The 17,737-nt window shown below is 42.4% G+C and overlaps 1 protein-coding gene across 1 annotated transcript in view; it reads right to left on the reverse strand.

Annotated features, from left to right (window-relative positions):
* Window positions 1–17,737, reverse strand: part of LOC137327369 (annexin A5-like) — an 84,559-nt gene that overhangs the window by 47,560 nt on the left and 19,262 nt on the right. The window contains exon 5 of the mRNA XM_067993096.1: window positions 7,429–7,542. Coding sequence (XP_067849197.1) covers window positions 7,429–7,542 — 114 coding nt within the window. The remainder of the gene's footprint in view (window positions 1–7,428; window positions 7,543–17,737) is intronic.

The raw sequence follows: 17,737 nt of genomic DNA on the forward strand, positions 1-17,737 counted from the left end.
ACACCACAAACTGCCGGCTCACAGTGGAAAGGATATCCAAGAAGATCGCGCATTTAGACACAGACATCAAGTTTTTACAGAGCTGCAAGAAAGCAGACAAGATCCCGAAAGGACTCCAGATCACGAACCCACTCAAGTCCACATACAACTCGGATTACGCTGAGAGACTCTGCCGCCGTACCTCTCGCACACTCCGCAACCATCTCATACACCAACTCTACAGCAGACGCCACAACCTCGAAACCAAGATAGAGTCCATACTCTCAACCTGTACTCAGGACACAGCAGACCAGCTACGTTATACCGCCAAACAGACGAGGCAACGGAACTACGCTGCCTACATGAAAACCAAGAGCAGGAAGCTTGAGAAACTCGGCATCACCACCAGCAACGACCAAGCTTCCCCTGGTACCACGGTTGCAACCACAGGGAAGTCTATTGTCAATTTATCCGACCACACCCTTCAACCAGACGAAATCGAAGTTCTCAGCCGAGGGCTCAATTTCTGCCCCACTACCAAAATGGACCCCACTAGTCTCGCGGCGGACACAGAGGAATTCATCAGGAGAATGAGGCTCCGGGAATTCTACCACAAACCCCAAGATTTCAGCAGCGAACCCAATGAGACAATCGACGATCCGGAACAGCAGACAGAGGGATCCGCGGTACAGCAACCGAAGAGGAAAGAGTCAAACTGGACTCCTCCGGAGGGTCGCTGCCCTCAGCTGGACATGTATGCTCAAGCTGTCAGGAAATGCGTCAATGCCAGATTCATCAGCCGCACTCAGAAGACAGTCCAGAATGTCACCCGAGCACAACGCAACGCCATCAACGCTCTCAAGACCAACCGCAACATCGTCATCAAACCAGCGGACAAAGGAGGAGCCATAGTCATACAGAACAGAACAGACTATTGCAAAGAAGCATACCGACAACTGGACAACCAGGAACACTACAGACGGTTACCCGCAGATCCGACCAAAGAACACACCCACCAGCTCAACAAACTGATCAAGACCTTCGATCCAGACCTTCAAAGCATCCTACGCACTCTCATCCCACGTAATCCCCGCGTGGGAGACTTCTACTGCCTCCCAAAGATACACAAAGCCAACACACCCGGACGTCCCATCGTATCAGGCAACGGAACCCTGTGTGAGAACCTCTCTGGATACATCGAGGGCATCCTGAAACCCATCGTACAGGGAACCCCCAGCTTCTGTCGCGACACTACAGACTTCCTACAAAAACTCAGTACCCACGGACCAGTTGAACCAGGAACACTTCTCACCACGATGGACGTCTCGGCACTATACACCAGTATCCCCCACGATGACGGCATCGCTGCGACAGCATCAATACTCAACACCAACAACAGCCAATCTCCGGAAGCCATCCTACAACTCATCCGCTTCATCCTGGATCACAATGTCTTCACCTTCGATAACCAGTTCTTTACCCAAACACACGGAACAGCCATGGGGACCAAATTCGCACCCCAATACGCCAACATTTTCATGCACAAGTTCGAGCAGGACTTCTTCACTGCACAAGACCTCCAACCAACACTATACACCAGATACATCGACGACATTTTCTTTCTATGGACCCACGGCAAGGAATCACTAAAGAGACTACACGATAACATCAACAAGTTCCATCCCACCATCAAACTCACCATGGACTACTCCTCAGAATCAGTTTCTTTCTTGGACACACGAATCTCCATCAAAGACGGGCACCTCAGCACCTCACTCTACCGCAAGCCCACGGACAACCTCACGATGCTCCACTTTTCCAGCTTCCACCCTAACCACGTCAAAGAGGCCATCCCCTATGGACAGGCCCTGCGAATACACAGGGTCTGCTCAGACGAGGAGGAACGCGATGGACACCTACAGACGCTGAAAGACGCCCTAGTAAGAACGGGATAGGACGCTCGACTCATCGATCGACAGTTCCGACGGGCCACAGCAAAAAAATCGCATAGACCTCCTCAGGAGACTAACACGGGACGCAACCAACAGAGTACCCTTTGTCGTCCAGTACTTCCCCGGAGCGGAGAAACTACGCCATGTTCTCCGCAGCCTTCAACATGTCATCAATGAGGACAAACACCTCGCTATGGCCATCCCCACACCTCCACTACTCGCCTTTAAACAGCCACCCAACCTCAAACAGACCATCGTTCGCAGCAAATTACCTAGCTTTCAAGAGAACAGCGTCCACGACACCACACAACCCTGCCACGGTAACCTCTGCAAGACATGCCAGATCATCGACACAGATACCACCATCACACGAGAGGACACCACCCACCAGGTGCACGGTTCATACTCCTGTGACTCGGCCAACGTTGTCTACCTCATACGTTGCAGGAAAGGATGCCCCAGAGCATGGTACATTGGCGAGACCATGCAGACGCTGCGACAACGGATGAACGGACACCGCGCAACAATCGCCAAACAGGAGGGTTCCCTCCCAGTCGGGGAACACTTCAGCAGTCATGGACATTCATCCACCGACCTTCGGGTAAGCGTACTCCAAGGCGGCCTTCGAGACACACGACAACGCAAAATCGTCGAGCAGAAATTGATAGCCAAGTTCCGCACCCATGAGGACGGCCTCAACCGGGATCTTGGGTTCATGTCACGCTACACGTTACCCCACCAGCGAACAAATGTTATCTGTTTTTAATATAATGGGTCATTTGCTGGCTCTCTCTGCCTTCCGGATGTTTCTGCCTCTCTGTTTTTTTTCCTCTGTTTTTTTCCCTGTTTGTTTTTTTGTTGAATGTGTATTCGGGGGTTCTGCAGGTGACACCTCTCTGTCTGAACACGGTGATTGCCTTGGCAACGGGCAGTTGCAGGGGCAGTCTGTAAACACCATGTATTGTTCTATATGTATAAATGCGTAGGCTTCAAGGAGCTCCTGAAACATTTACCTGAGGAAGGAGGAAGTCTCCGAAAGCTTGTGAATTTAAAATAAAATTGCTGGACTATAACTTGGTGTTGTAAAATTGTTTACAATTGTCAACCCCAGTCCATCACCGGCATCTCCACTCCATTATCACTGCAGCCACCTCTTTTAGAACCCTAGGATATAGGCCATCAGGTCCAGGGGATTTGTTGGCTTTTGGTCCCCTTAATTTCTCCAGTAATTTTTGTTTACTAATATTAACTACTTTAAGCTCCTCACTCATTACTCTTTCTGGTATGTTTTTTGTGTCTTCTACTGTGAAGACAGATACAAAATACTTGTTTAATGTCAATGCCATTTCCTTATTCTCCATTATAATATCTCCTGTCTCGGCCTCTAAGAGACCCACGTTTACTTTTGCTACTCTTCCTTTTTACATACTTGTAGAAGCTCTTACAGTCTGTTTTTATATGTCTTGCTAGTTTACTCTCATTCTATTTTCTCCCTTTATCAATTTTTTGGTCATTTTTTGCTGGTTTCTAAAACTCTCCCAATCCTTGGCAACATTATAAGCCTCTTCTTTTAATCTAATACTATCCTTAACTTCTTTAGTTAGCCATAGATGGATCACTTTTCCCCTGAAGTTTTTATTTCTCAATGTATGTTCATTAAGAATTATGAAATATTTCTTTAAATGTTTGCCATTGCTTATCTATTGTCATACCTTTTAACCTAATTTCCCAATCTACCTTAGCCAACTCGCCCCTCATACCTATAATTGGCTTTATTTAAGTTCAAGAAACTAGTTTCTGACTTAAGTACGTCACTCTCAAACTGAATGTGAAATTCTATCATATGATCACTCTTCCCCAGAGGATCCCTTACTATGAGTTTACTAATTAACCCTATCTCATTACACAAGACAAGATCTAAAATAGCCTGTTCCCAGGTTGGTTCCACAACATATTGTTCTAGGAAACAATCTTGAATGCATTCTATGAACTTGTCCTCCAAACTACCATTGCCAATTTGATTTGTCCAGTCCATATGAAGATTGTAACCTTTGTTACAAGCTCCTTTTATTTCTTGATTAATGCTCTGTCCAACAGTATTGCTGTTGTTAGGGGGCCTATAGACTACTCCCACCAGTGTTTTTTGCCCCTTGTTACTTCTTATTTCCACCCAAACCGATTCTACTTCTTGATCTTCCAAGCCAAGATCCTTCTTCACTACTGTCCTTATGTCATCCTTTATTATCAGGGCTACACCGCCTCCTTTTCCATTTTGTCCATCTTTTCAAAACGTCAAGTACCCTGGAACATTTAGTTCCCAACCTTGGTCACCTTGCAACCAAGACTCTGATGGTTATTAGATCAAACCCATTTATCTCTATTTGTGCCATTAATTTGTCTATCTTGTTACGACCATGAGATGCTTCACCACATGGCTACTGAAGTAGAGATGAGAACATAATTTAAAAGGGACTGAGATAAGTATTTGAAAAGGTGGAATATAACTTGAATTGGGGGATATGGGGTTTTCAGGAGAGCACGCCAGAACCTGCACAGGCAAGTGGGCCGAATGGCCTCCTCCTGCGCTTTAATTTCTATAATTCTATGAAACCTCTTTTTTATTGAGTCAGAGACCATTTTGGTGCTGAGCTGAGTTTAGGACGACGTGCCCTATGAGATGTGCTCCAAATACAAAGCCCGGTGTCCTTTGTGCGATCTCTCAGTTTGGTTCTAGCCGGATTCAATCACCCTGTTTTCGAGTGAAAAGTCCAAGTACAGATCGGCTATGTCTGTGGTTCCCAGTTCAGAGATGTCAGCTTCACGTGGAACCCAAGTTCAAACCAGAGTCCTAGCTTCCCCTTAAATGCATCTATGCTAGTCACCTCAACTACTTCTTGATAGTTGGTTCCACATTCTAACCACTCTCTGGGTAAAGAAGTTTCTCCTGAATTTCCTATTGGATTTATTAGTGACTATCTTATATTTATGGCCCCTAGTTCTGGTCTCCCCCGTAAGTGGAAACATCTTCTCCACGTCTACCCTGTCAAACCCTTTCATAATCTTGAAGACCTCTATCAGGTCACTCCTCAACCTTCTCTTTTGTAGAGAAGAGCCCCAACCTGCTCAATCTTTCCTGATAAGTATAACCTCTCAGTTCTGGTACCATCCTACTAAGTCTTTTTTGCACCTTCTCCAATGCCTCTATCTTTTTTTATAATATGGAGACCAGAACTGTGCACAGTACTCAAGTGTGATCTAACCAAGGTTCTATACAAGTTTAACATAGCTTCTCTATTCTATCCTTCTAGAAAAAAACCCCAGTGCTTAGTTTGCTTCTTTTTTTTTTAAAATGCCTTCGTTAACCTACGTCACTACTTTTAGTGATGTGTCTCTGTACCAGATCCCTTTGCTCCTCTACCTCAATTAGACTATTATCCAAGCAGAATGTGGTCCCCTTATTCTTCCTACCAAAATGTAATACCTCACACTTATCTACATTGAAATTTATTTGCCAATTGCACCCCCATTCTGCAAGTTTATTAATGTCTTCCTGAATTTGCCGCAGTACCCCTCAGTATTCACTATACCCCCCCACCGATTTGGTGTCATCCACAAATTTTGACATTGTACTTCCAATTCCCTCACCCAAATAGTTTATATAAATGGTGAACAACAGTGGTCCCACCACCGATTCTTGTGGAACACCACTTCCCACCTTTTGCCAGCCTGAGGTTCAGGGTGAATAACAGCAGATTACAGGATTATTACTAGTTACAGGAAGGATATCTGGGCATTACACTATTACTATTGGTTACATATAGGGAATCAGTGATTTATTACTGTTGGTTATGAGGGGAAACTGAGTGTTACCAGTATTACTATTAGTTATCGGTGCAACTTCAGTGAGTTACTATTGGTTACTTGTGGAATCAAAGTACCTCCCAACTCCTGCTGTACGAATCACTCTGCTCAGCCCCGCCCTGTTTCCCTGCTCACGGGTAGCCTCCTAATTCTCAGAACTTCTCGTACAACAGCTGCTGGCGCAAAACCACAAGCAGATACTCAACGACATGGGACCCAACTTTTATAAGGTTCATATGCAATAACATTTGCAGACATTATGTGGTCGAAATGTCACATGGTCAACCCTCCAAGAATGCCACCAACCAAAGTTGGCAACCCTATCTGCAATATTGATTAAGGCTCCTAGTGCTGTGGAGTCTATCCCATAGCATTGTGGGGTGGGTAGATTCTAAAGAAAGACCGCAGCTTGCAAATGGAAGTTTTCAGGTCACAGAGCATTACTATTTTCTGATCACCATATCTTCCTCCGTGGCTGAAACAAGTTGGTATGGTCCAGTGAGTTTAACAAAAAAGTCACATTGCTAGTTTCAAGGTGGGCCCAGCCTGAAAAGATAGCAAAATTTGCCTTCAGTAGCCATCTTTATAACTGCCAAAGATGACAACATTGCCTCCTGAGGCTATTTTTACTAGCACCCTTTTAGGTTGGTCTCAGTGCCTCCAGAGGCAGCAGAACCACCTTGTTATCACGACAGACAGCAGCACCATAAAGGGATAATTTTCCAACTTCATGCTTCGAGCTTCACCAGTCAAGAACTCACATTGGAAATCAGAGCACCCATTATGCCCGATTTTCCATCCACTGAAGTTAATGTTCGGAAAATCATACTGGACATTAGGGAAAGTGTTGTGTATGTACTTTCTGCGGGTGAGGATCTCCCACCAAGAGTGTGAAAGATGAAAATTAACCCTACAAAGTCAGAGACAAGATTCAGACCTTGAGGGCAACACTGTTCTTTCCAACCAAGGTACAGTGTACAAAAAGATTGATGTTATAAATTTGGTCATTGTAGGCTTTAAGACATTTGCCCTATGGCAAAGGTTCAAACCATGGAGCCACAACAAGGGTAAGTAGAGAGACACACCTTGTGCAACTGAGCCAATGAAAACCCTGAATTATTCAAAAAGCAATGGGAAATTCTACAGATCTAAAAAAAATGTATAACCACTTCCAAACCTGACTATAGAAAAGGAAGTTAAAAACTGAGCACAGTTACCAGACTGCCTTTAACTGACCAGCAATTATACCAACTTCAGCTAAGGCTATGCAACTCTTACCTTTCCATTCAAATATGTTCAGCTTTAAATCCTCCCCAATCATCATCCTTCTCTATGGATGAAGAAGATAACAAACTGGATATCTATTGCAGAGTCCAGGAGAGGGGGAGATTTGCGGACTTAGAGATTTACTTACCAGTATCAATAGCGGACCAATGTTTTATGCACATGGTTGGATCACCGGACACAAATGTGGGCGTGAAATCAGCATGCACCACTTGAAAAGATTAAGTAGCAACAAACCTTCCTTTTTAGGATTAAACACAGCTGTACTTCTGGCATCTAACAGGTCTTCCATGCAGAACAAGATCTTCTAGATCTCACAGTAAAAAGCAGAATAATCCATCTACCAATTTACCTTAAGCGCGTTGTGCAATTCGGAGACATCATACTGCAGAGGAGTCTTCATCAGCCCAACAATCAGTTTTTCAAACTTCCCACCTAATTCAGATTTTAGGTCCTCAACCAGATCCTGTTGCACATAAATGAGATTACTGTTATACAGTACGCTCTTTGAACAAGCCTCTGCCAAGATTCCACAGTGAATACAGTTAAAACATAGTTTCACTTGGTGAGTTTGAGAATCCCTACGTGGTCAGTTTTCGGTAAAATATTAAAATGCCTACGTGGCAAAGAAGCAGAATGCAAAATGGTTAGAAAGGGTTAATTAGTTAGTAACTGAGATTGATACAAGTGGCCTGGCCCTCCTGCTGGGCCATATGTTTGCTTAGTCAGCAGGCCTGCATTGTCTTATCAATGATAGGTCTTTGATGTGAGTCAAGGACTGGTCTGAATGTCTCCATGTTTATGGCAGATCAATATAGGGAACGAGCTTAGCCAAAGTTGAAAGACATTCCAGGTTGGGAGATAAGGAACAGAAGGAACAGGGAAGAACATTCTAAGTTGGAAAGTGAGGAAGTTATCCCCTTTGATGTCTAACAGCAGCATGATCAGCACATGGACGATTTATGATTGGCCGGAAATAATGTAACCTCGCATGGCAACCTGTGCCCGGCTTATGATTGGTGTTGACCCTCGTTAAGTATGTTCCAACCCTATTGGTTTGTATAAAAACGTGTGGATTTCTGTATGTTTTTGTTCTTGCTCTGCCAGCATAGAGGGACTCTATCAGGAGTCCAAATCAATGTTGCAGACTAAGAACCCTGCTATTAAAGATGTGTTGGACTTTAAAATGTATTCGACTTCAGTTATTACTGAACCAGACTGAGGGGAAAGAATCCGGATCGTCATTTGGTGGCAGCGGTGGGGTCTTAACGGTCGTTCACAGAGAGTTCGCGGAGTAAGAGGCGGATTGTCTCAGACACGGAGGAAGGAAATGGCGCCCCGATGTAAGTAGTCTTAATTTACTATGTCGGTTTTCCTCCAATCCGTCAGTCTGACGATGAATCGTCCAATCGCTAACACTCGTGTGGCATCCTTACAAGATTCAGGTCAGTCTGGCGAATACACAGAAATAGCAGGAGGAGGTCAGTGGTCGAATATCACTGAGGGAATAACGTGTAAGCGGTAGGTCAGTGGTTAATATCACTGAGGTTAGTCAGGGTTTAAGTTCCTGATGATTGGATATAAACAGGAACTATTGATAAAACTTAGATGCCGCCAAAAAGGCTCAGGAATTAGAATTAATTTGGAAAATAACAGAGGTACCACAGCCAAAGAACTAATTGCTTTATGGAGACAGTACTGTAGAAAAAATGGATAGAATTAAGTGACTAGACAAATGTTTAAAAGACAGAGACCCGAAAAAGAAAGGTTTTGTTGTGTAAGTGTACTGTCCCTTTAAAAAGCCTGTCTTTGATCAGTGTTTTGTTTTTGTCGGTGTTGTGGGCTACGCCCCCTTCTTACTGTGTCTTGTGTGTTTTCTTCCTTTGTGTAATGTATCTGTCTTGTCGTGTGTTTAATTCTGATACTGCCAAATTAAAATTGGAGTTATTGAGGTTAAGTGACCTATTAAATTCTGGTTCTTATAAAGTGTGGGCATGTTAAATTCCAGAGATGGGATCTTCAAAAAATTGGCATTTTGAATGTTTATTTTGTGATTGGCTGTGGTTTAAAAAGAGGTTAACAATTAACGGGATAGATTAAAAAACTATCTGGTATCACTGTGATAGGAAAAGTCGGAAAGTTGGAACAGCTCGGAGCGTTGATTATAATCACACCCACTAAAAGTATGTGAAAAAATAGTGTGCAAAAATATAGTATAAAGCAATCCACAAATGTGAGAAGTAAAAAAATCAGTCAAACCTGTGTGAAGAGAAATTTTGAAGGTGGAAACTTAATCTCAAAAGGGAGAAGGATCAAGTTACTCCTACCACAAGAGCAAGTTAATATTAACCCCTTCCATCCCAAGAAGCCAGACTGTCATGCCAAGACCAGTTCAAACAGATAGAAATGACCCAGTCGGTTGAGAACTGTCTGAGGCTTGCCCAGAACACAGGTGAACATGAGGTAATAATTGGTATAGGTTATATTAGTAAAATTGTCCCAATCACTCGGAAATGCCAAAGGCTACAATTGACTGAGATATAAGTTTTCACGCTACAGTGAAAAATTGATAAGAAAGGAATGTAAAACAAATCATATGAAAAGGAAGCATAAGTTAGACAATTGGAAGTCCATTACTTGAGCTATGTACTGACACAGGGTACTAAACGCCTATCAGTTTTACCCTGCCACAGTATGATAAGGAAGTTTTGACAAGTTCTGGGGCTATTCAATTTTATTTGAAATTAATAGTAGAATACAAGATCTGACCAAAGAGGGGAGACCTTCCCTGACAAATTATATAACTCGCATTGAGACTGCTAAGAAAACTCAACAATTAGATCAACACCTCCTAACTCAAGTGTTAAAACAAAGAGCGACATGGAATGGAGGTGGACATCGTAAAAAGAGATAGGCAAATATGGAGACGTAAAGATCTGTGATAAGTGATATAGCAACTGCCTTTGCCTCCGTTGTTAACACCATTGATTTGACAACATTAGATCAAAAGGTCAGAGATTTAGGGTCTCGCATTAAAGATATATTAAAAGATAAATGAAGATACAGATAAGGAATTGTCTGAGGATCAAATGCTGACCATATATTTGCAAAGGATAGCTACAGTGCTAGAAACACATGCCCAAACCATTAATAAATTAATAAAAGAGGAATATAACGTATCTTAGCAGGCGGCTGCTAATGATATCTGCTTAATGTGGTTACATCTTGAAAGCACAGAGATTAGGACTTGGAGTTAGAAATTCCAGTCTGTGGGAGAGACCGTGTTTATTTCAGACAGGCTGCGTGCTTCAGAGAGAGAGCAAGAGTGGAACTAGGCAATTTCTCTCTCCTGTTTTGTTTTCTAAATTTGTTTTGGGTATAGGGATTATTCCTTTGGATAAATAAATAATAAATGAAGATTTGACAAATTAATCACTTGGGCTCTCAAGAAGAGCCGCAATGGATTTTCTGTGTTTCTTTTAAAACAGGTGACCCTGGGTTTTTTTGGGACCACGTGAGTGTTGATGGTGCAGGATTACCAAGAGTAGTTACAAAGTTACGGTGCAACCTTTGCTGGAGAAATTTGGTGCAGGAAACGATCCAGTGGTGTTAAAGATTTAAGACTTTAGCTGCAGACATCAGCGGATACCAAATGTCACAGCGTGGTGATATCAACCTGATTCTCTTCTTTTGAAAACATTTTGATTTGTTTTGTTTTAGCCTATTTGTTGTCTTCCGAGACAGAATGCTCGAGGTGGGGAGATATGGGAATTTCTCTAAGTCATTGAATTGGGCATGATAAAAAATCAATCTGGCATAAATATACAATCTAGTGGAAGTCAGGAAAGTGTAGTTGAGAATAGTAAATTGATAGCTTTCTCGTGGAGATATTTGTGTCCTTGCCTATAATGAATAATGAGAAAACTACACTCAATAGCCTGGCCACTACCCTGACATCGGGACCATGCAGGGGGAGATAAGCACTCTAGACATCCCTGATCTTTTTGATAAGATAACCTGAAAACCTAAGAATGGCTACAGTGGACATAAAAGATACAAATGTATGTTGCCATCATCTGAAATGGAGACCAGGATGAAGAACATGATTACAAAGGCCTGTGGCCTGGTGAGCTATTGCAACCACTCTTTAAACAAACCAGTTGCTTTTACAGGACTGAATCCTACAGGACATATGATGTGTGCCATGGGAAATGTTTGGAAATACCATGAGGAAGAAGAGACTGGCCAGCAGAAAGTTAATATCCAAGAACACTAAGCTCATTCCTATGAGATGCTGCTAGTATGCGGAGATACATGAAGAAGATACAGTGAAGAATGAGTCTCAGACAGGCTCAGTTACTTGACAACAGCACAACAGGAAAATGGTTAATGTGGTCCAGGCGAGTGAGAAATCCTTTTAAACAAGGCACTGACACATGGTCCATAGAGAAACCAACTAATTAATGAAACAGTCAGGAAACACTGGTATCAATCAAAAGGACTGAAATTAAAGTAAAGAGGGACACAGTAATTTGGATTTCCAAAATTCCGGGTTAGGTTCCCATCAGTTAACAATAAAATTGGGAGAAACAATATTTAGAAGATATCCGCACGATGGATACAAAATTAGAAGATTGTGAGGGGCCCAGATAAAGTAGACAGGAAGTACCTGTTTCCCCTAGCAGAGGGTTCAAGAACTAGAGGACGTAGATTTAAGCTGATTGGCTGGAACAAAATTAAAGGGATGTGTTACTAGACATGCTGTCACTGTGTGTCCACATAGTGTTGGACACAGCCTTGAAGCACAGTGTGGGTTTAATAATACCGGTACCAATCGGGATATTAACTGTACCATGGAGGCCCTAGAGGCGGATCTAAAACCCACTTAAGTGGTACATGCCGGAGAGGGCAAATATTGTGTTACAACTAATTTGAAAACGTTTAAATATGCCAATCTAACTTGTGATATTTTAAGTCCAGAATTCTGCTCCATTCCTGAAGTCCTGGTTCGGATTGGACCCGAGGAACTGGTAGAGATACACCGGCATAACCTCACCACCTTGCAAGTTTCTGAGAATGTCAGAAAGGACTTAAAAGCATATCAGGACACATTTGGGTATCTGACACCCCTGTTGCCTAAATACTTGGAAGTATTGCGAATGGAGATACGCCTCTCCCAGAAGGTTTATTATAACCTACAACAGGACAATAACAACATTAAGCATGACATTGACCAAATTAAAGTCACCACCTGGTGAAATGACCTCTGGAATTTGGGACTGAATATACAGATCCATCCTTGGATTAGATTAATTTCATATGTATTAGTCGTAGTGCAGTTTGTTGTAATGTGCTTCTTGATTTTCATTGCATGTAATAAATGTAAGCAGAGGATGAAGGGTTTGGCAAAGATAGTAAAACAGAGCCTGGGTGAGAATGTCCCCATTGTCTCTGTGGTTTCAACTAAGAAGACATCTTAATGGTACCGGGAGTAGCACCCGCTGGGGTAAGGTGCATGTAAAAGGGAAGACAATTATAGTTTGATAGGATTATCAGATGCTCTGCCTCTCTTCCACCCGGACTGGTGGCCAACACGAAGGGAACCTGGTTAAGATGAGGTACAGCATCTAACGGGATATTGTAGGGAGAATTTGGATTAAGGGATATAATGGGGAGGGCACCAATTCACAGGTGTAAAATGGTCTGAAAGGTACCATTCAGTCTAGTTAGGCTGGAAACAAAATATAAAGCACCATGGGATATTTGACTATGTTAGCCTTTTCAAACTAACATGAATAGGTTTAGCTGACCAAGGACATTCGCAGCTTACTTGAGAGATGTTTAGAAGGAGTCTGTTCCTGAGAACAGATAAGAATACAAAGGCGTATTGATGAAACATGTCTGTGTTCCATTGGGACTTCTCCAGTTCAAGGGCTAGTCATATTCATTGTTATAATTCTTATAGTTTATTGCTTACTTAAATGTTGCTGCACTGCAGAACCTACAGAACCAGTGAGCACCGTAATAATTGGTTATCATAAAATGATAAAAGGGGGGAATGAGAATCCCTACGTGGTCAGTTTTCGGTAAAATATTAAAATGCCTACGTGGCAAAGAAGCAGAATGCAAAATGGTTAGAAAGGGTTAATTAGTTAGTAACTGAGATTGATACAAGTGGCCTGGCCCTCCTGCTGGGCCATATGTTTGCTTAGTCAGCAGGCCTGCATTGTCTTATCAATGATAGGTCTTTGATGTGAGTCAAGGACTGGTCTGAATGTCTCCATGTTTATGGCAGATCAATATAGGGAACGAGCTTAGCCAAAGTTGAAAGACATTCCAGGTTGGGAGATAAGGAACAGAAGGAACAGGGAAGAACATTCTAAGTTGGAAAGTGAGGAAGTTATCCCCTTTGATGTCTAACAGCAGCATGATCAGCACATGGACGATTTATGATTGGCCGGAAATAATGTAACCTCGCATGGCAACCTGTGCCCGGCTTATGATTGGTGTTGACCCTCGTTAAGTATGTTCCAACCCTATTGGTTTGTATAAAAACGTGTGGATTTCTGTATGTTTTTGTTCTTGCTCTGCCAGCATAGAGGGACTCTATCAGGAGTCCAAATCAATGTTGCAGACTAAGAACCCTGCTATTAAAGATGTGTTGGACTTTAAAATGTATTCGACTTCAGTTATTACTGAACCAGACTGAGGGGAAAGAATCCGGATCGTCAAGTTCCCCTCCCACCAAACTTAACTGTCACAGAATAGGAATTTGAAATCATTTTTCAGAATGGATACAAGCCAGGCCTCAATTAAAATGAGTGACCTAACTGCAAACAGCCCAGGGCAAACATTGGATTGCAATGTCATAGTAGTGTTGTTACAAATTATATTCTTCTTCTCTGGTTACTCTTTAAAACACAGAATAAAGAAACTTCAGAAAACCTTTGACTGTGAAAATTCCAATTACCTCTACTTTTAAAAGTTTAACAATGGTAATTCCTTTTTTAATCTTCCATGGAACATAATGGAGCAGGATTAAAAAAAACATTTTTTCTAAATTATGAATTGCGATGTGAAGGTAAATAGTGAAATATTGTTTCCACCAGAGCAAAAAGTACAAATTTACATTTATATAATGCCTTTCTTGACCTCAGGATATCCCAAAGTGCTTTCCAGACAATTTTTTTTTGGAAATGTAGTGACTGTTGCAATGTAGGGAAACATGGCAGTCAATTTATACACAGCAAGGTCCCACAAACAACAATGAGACAATGACCAGATAATCTGGTTGAGGGATAAATGTTGGCCAGGACACCAGGAGAATTACCCTACTCTTCTTCCAATAGCTCCATGGAATCTTTTACATCCACCTGAGGGGGCAGACGGGGCCTTGGTTTAGTGTCTCATCTGAAAGACGGCACCTCAAGACAGTGCAGCGCACCCTCAGTATTGCACTGAAGTGTCACTCTAGATTATGTGCTCGCTGGAATTGACGAATCAATAAAAGGAATAAACTGAGTAGAGGGGGAATTATTGGAATTCATTTTACACAGCAGGTTATTAAAACATGGAATACATTTCCACAAGTGGCTACTGAGGCAGAGACTGCAGAGTAATTTTCTAACTTTACATCCCCCGCTCACCAGAAGGAGAAATTCACTCATTCTGTGCATGATTGAATTTAAATGGTTGGACAATCATGCACAGAATGAGTGAATTTAAATGGTTGGACACTCATTCTGTGCATGATTTTCCCACCATTGTGGGAAAATCATGCACAATGGCACCCAAATAAGCACTGCCAGAGAATGAGGCTTCCTGCTGGGAGCACAAAGTTACCCCTTATATCATTTATAAAAGGGAATTGGTTAAACATTTGAAAAGGAATATAGAAAGGATATGAGGAAAGGGTGGGGAAATTGGATTAGAGTAGAAGCTCCTGTTGAAGAGCTAGCATCACATCAGACACTACAGACCAAATGACCACCTGCTGTGCTGCAAATTCAATGAATTTTATTAAGGGAATGGTGCTGGAGGACTGCAAATATTACACCCCTGTTCAAAAAAAGGGGAGAGTGATAAACCCGGCAATTACAGGCCAGTCAGCCCAACGTCGGCGGTGGGGAAACTTTGAGGCAGTAATCCAGGACAAAATTGTCACATGGGAAATATGGGGTAATAAATGAAAGTCAGGATTTGTTAAAGGAAAATCGTGTTTGACTAACTTGACTGAGTTCTTTGATGAAGAAATGGGTTGATGAGGGTAGTGTTGTTGATGTTGTGAATATGGACTTTCAAAAGGCGTTTGATAAAGTACCACATAGACTTGTTAGCAAAGTTAAAGCCCATGGGATTAAAGAGACAGTGGCAGCGTGGATTCAAAATTGGCTGGTGGACAAATAGCAGAAAGTAGTGGGGAACAGTTATTTTTCAGACTGGAGGGAAGTATACACTGGTGTTCCCAGGGGTCAGTATTAGAACTACTGCTCTTTTTGACATATATTAATGACTTGGACTTGGGTATAGAGGGTACAATTTCAAAGTTTGCAGATGACACGAAACTCAAATGTAGTAAACAATGTGGAAGATTCTAACAGACTTCAGGAGGGCATAGACAGACTGGTGAAATGGGCAGACACATGGCAGATGTCTGAAGTGATCATGTTGGTAGGAAGAATGAGGAGAGGCAATATAAATAAAATGGTACAATTTTAAAGGGAGTGCAGGAAGATTTGTGTATGTGCACCTGGAGGCAGAGTACAAAAGCAAGGAAGTTATCCTAAACCTTTATAAAACACTGGTTAGGCCTCAGCTGGAGTCTTGTGTTCAATTCTGGGCACCACGCTTTAGGAAGGATGTCAAGGCCTGAGAGAGGGGCAGGAGAGATTTACTAGAATGGTGCCAGGGTTAAGGAACTTCTGTTATGTGGAGAGCTTGGAGAAACTGGGGCTGTTCTCCTTACAGCAGAGAAGGTTAAGGGGAGATTTGATAGAGGTGTTCAAAATCAAACGGTTTTGACAGAGTAAATAAGGAGAAACTGTTTCCAGAGGCAGAAGGGTCAGTAACCAGAGGACACAGATTTAAGGAGAACGGCAAAAGAGCGATTGGCAACATGAGAAACAATTATTTTTTTTTTTAAACACAGCGAGTTGTAATGATCTTGAATGCACTGCCTGAACGGATGGTGGAAGCAGATTCAATAGTAACTTTCAAAGGGGAATTGGATAAATACTTGAAGGGAAAAAATTTACAAGGCTATGGAGAAAGAGCAGAGGAATGGAATTAATGGGACTCTTTCAAAGAGCCGGCACAGGCACGAGGGGCCGAATGGCCTCCTCCTGTGCTGTACCTACTATGATACTAAGTGAAGAGAAAAGTCCTAATACTGTTCCATGCTTGAAAGGGGAAGGTAAATTCAAAATTAAACTGGGGAAACATTATGATCAAGTGGTAAATCAATGGAACAGGCTCCCTTGGGGGACAGTTGAAGCAAATAGCGTTGATTCAAATTTTTTTTTTTTTTTTAAATTCGTTCATGGGATGTAGGTGTCGCTGGCGAGGCCGGCATTTATTGCCCATCCCTAATTGCCCTCGAGAAGGTGGTGGTGAGCCGTCTTCTTGAACCGCTGCAGTCCGTGTGGTGACGGTTCTCCCACAGTGCCGTTCGGAAGGGAGTTCCAGGATTTTGACCCAGCGACGATGCCGATGCCGGGTGGTCCGTCCGGTTTTATTCTTATGACTTTTCATAACGAGATTTTACAACTGAGTGGCTTGCTAGACCATTTCAGGGGGCAATTAAGAATCAACCACATTGCTGTGGGTCTGGAGTCACATATAGGCCAGACCGGGTAAGGACGGCAGGTTTCCTTCCCTAAAGGACATTAGTGAACCAGATGGGTTTTTACGACAATCCGATAGTTTCATGGCCACCATTACTGATACTAGTATTTAATTCCAGATTTTTATTTAATTAATTAAATTCACCAACTGCCGCGGCGGGATTTGAACTCATGACTCTGGATTTTTAGTCCAGGCCTCTGGATTACAAGTCCAGTTACATAACCACTATGCTACTGTACCCTATAGTAAATGCAAATTAGAAAGATTTCTTTCAGAAATAATATTTTGGAATTCAGTATATGAGTAATTTAAGATATGACATTTAGTAAGTATAGCATGCTAGGGAGGAACTGGTGACTTTGGACCTACGATTCCCAAAAATTTCTACCAATGGAGGTTTTTGTCACCTCATATCTGTTGTAGACTAATAGAGTGATTGATTGCCAAGATTAGCCAACAATAACTTGCATTTATATAGCGCCTTTAACACAGTAAAACAACCCAAGGTGCTTCACAGCAGCAATTTTCAAATAAAATTTGATACCAAGCCACATAAGGAGATATTAGGACAGGCGAGCAAAAGCTTGGTCAAAGAGATAGGTTTTAAGGAGCGTCTTAAAAGGAGGATTGTAAACAATTTTACAACACCAAGTTAAAAGGAGGAGAGAGAGATAGAAAGGCGGAGAGGTTTAGGAGGGAATTCCAGAGCTAAGGGCCCAGGCAGCAGAAGGCATGGCCGCCAACAGTGGAGCGATTAAAATCAGGGATGCACAAGAGGCAAGAATTGGAGGAGCACAGAGATCTCGGAGGGGGCTACA

This window comes from Heptranchias perlo, chromosome 1 (assembly GCF_035084215.1).
Source record: "Heptranchias perlo isolate sHepPer1 chromosome 1, sHepPer1.hap1, whole genome shotgun sequence".
Lineage (NCBI taxonomy): Eukaryota > Metazoa > Chordata > Chondrichthyes > Hexanchiformes > Hexanchidae > Heptranchias > Heptranchias perlo.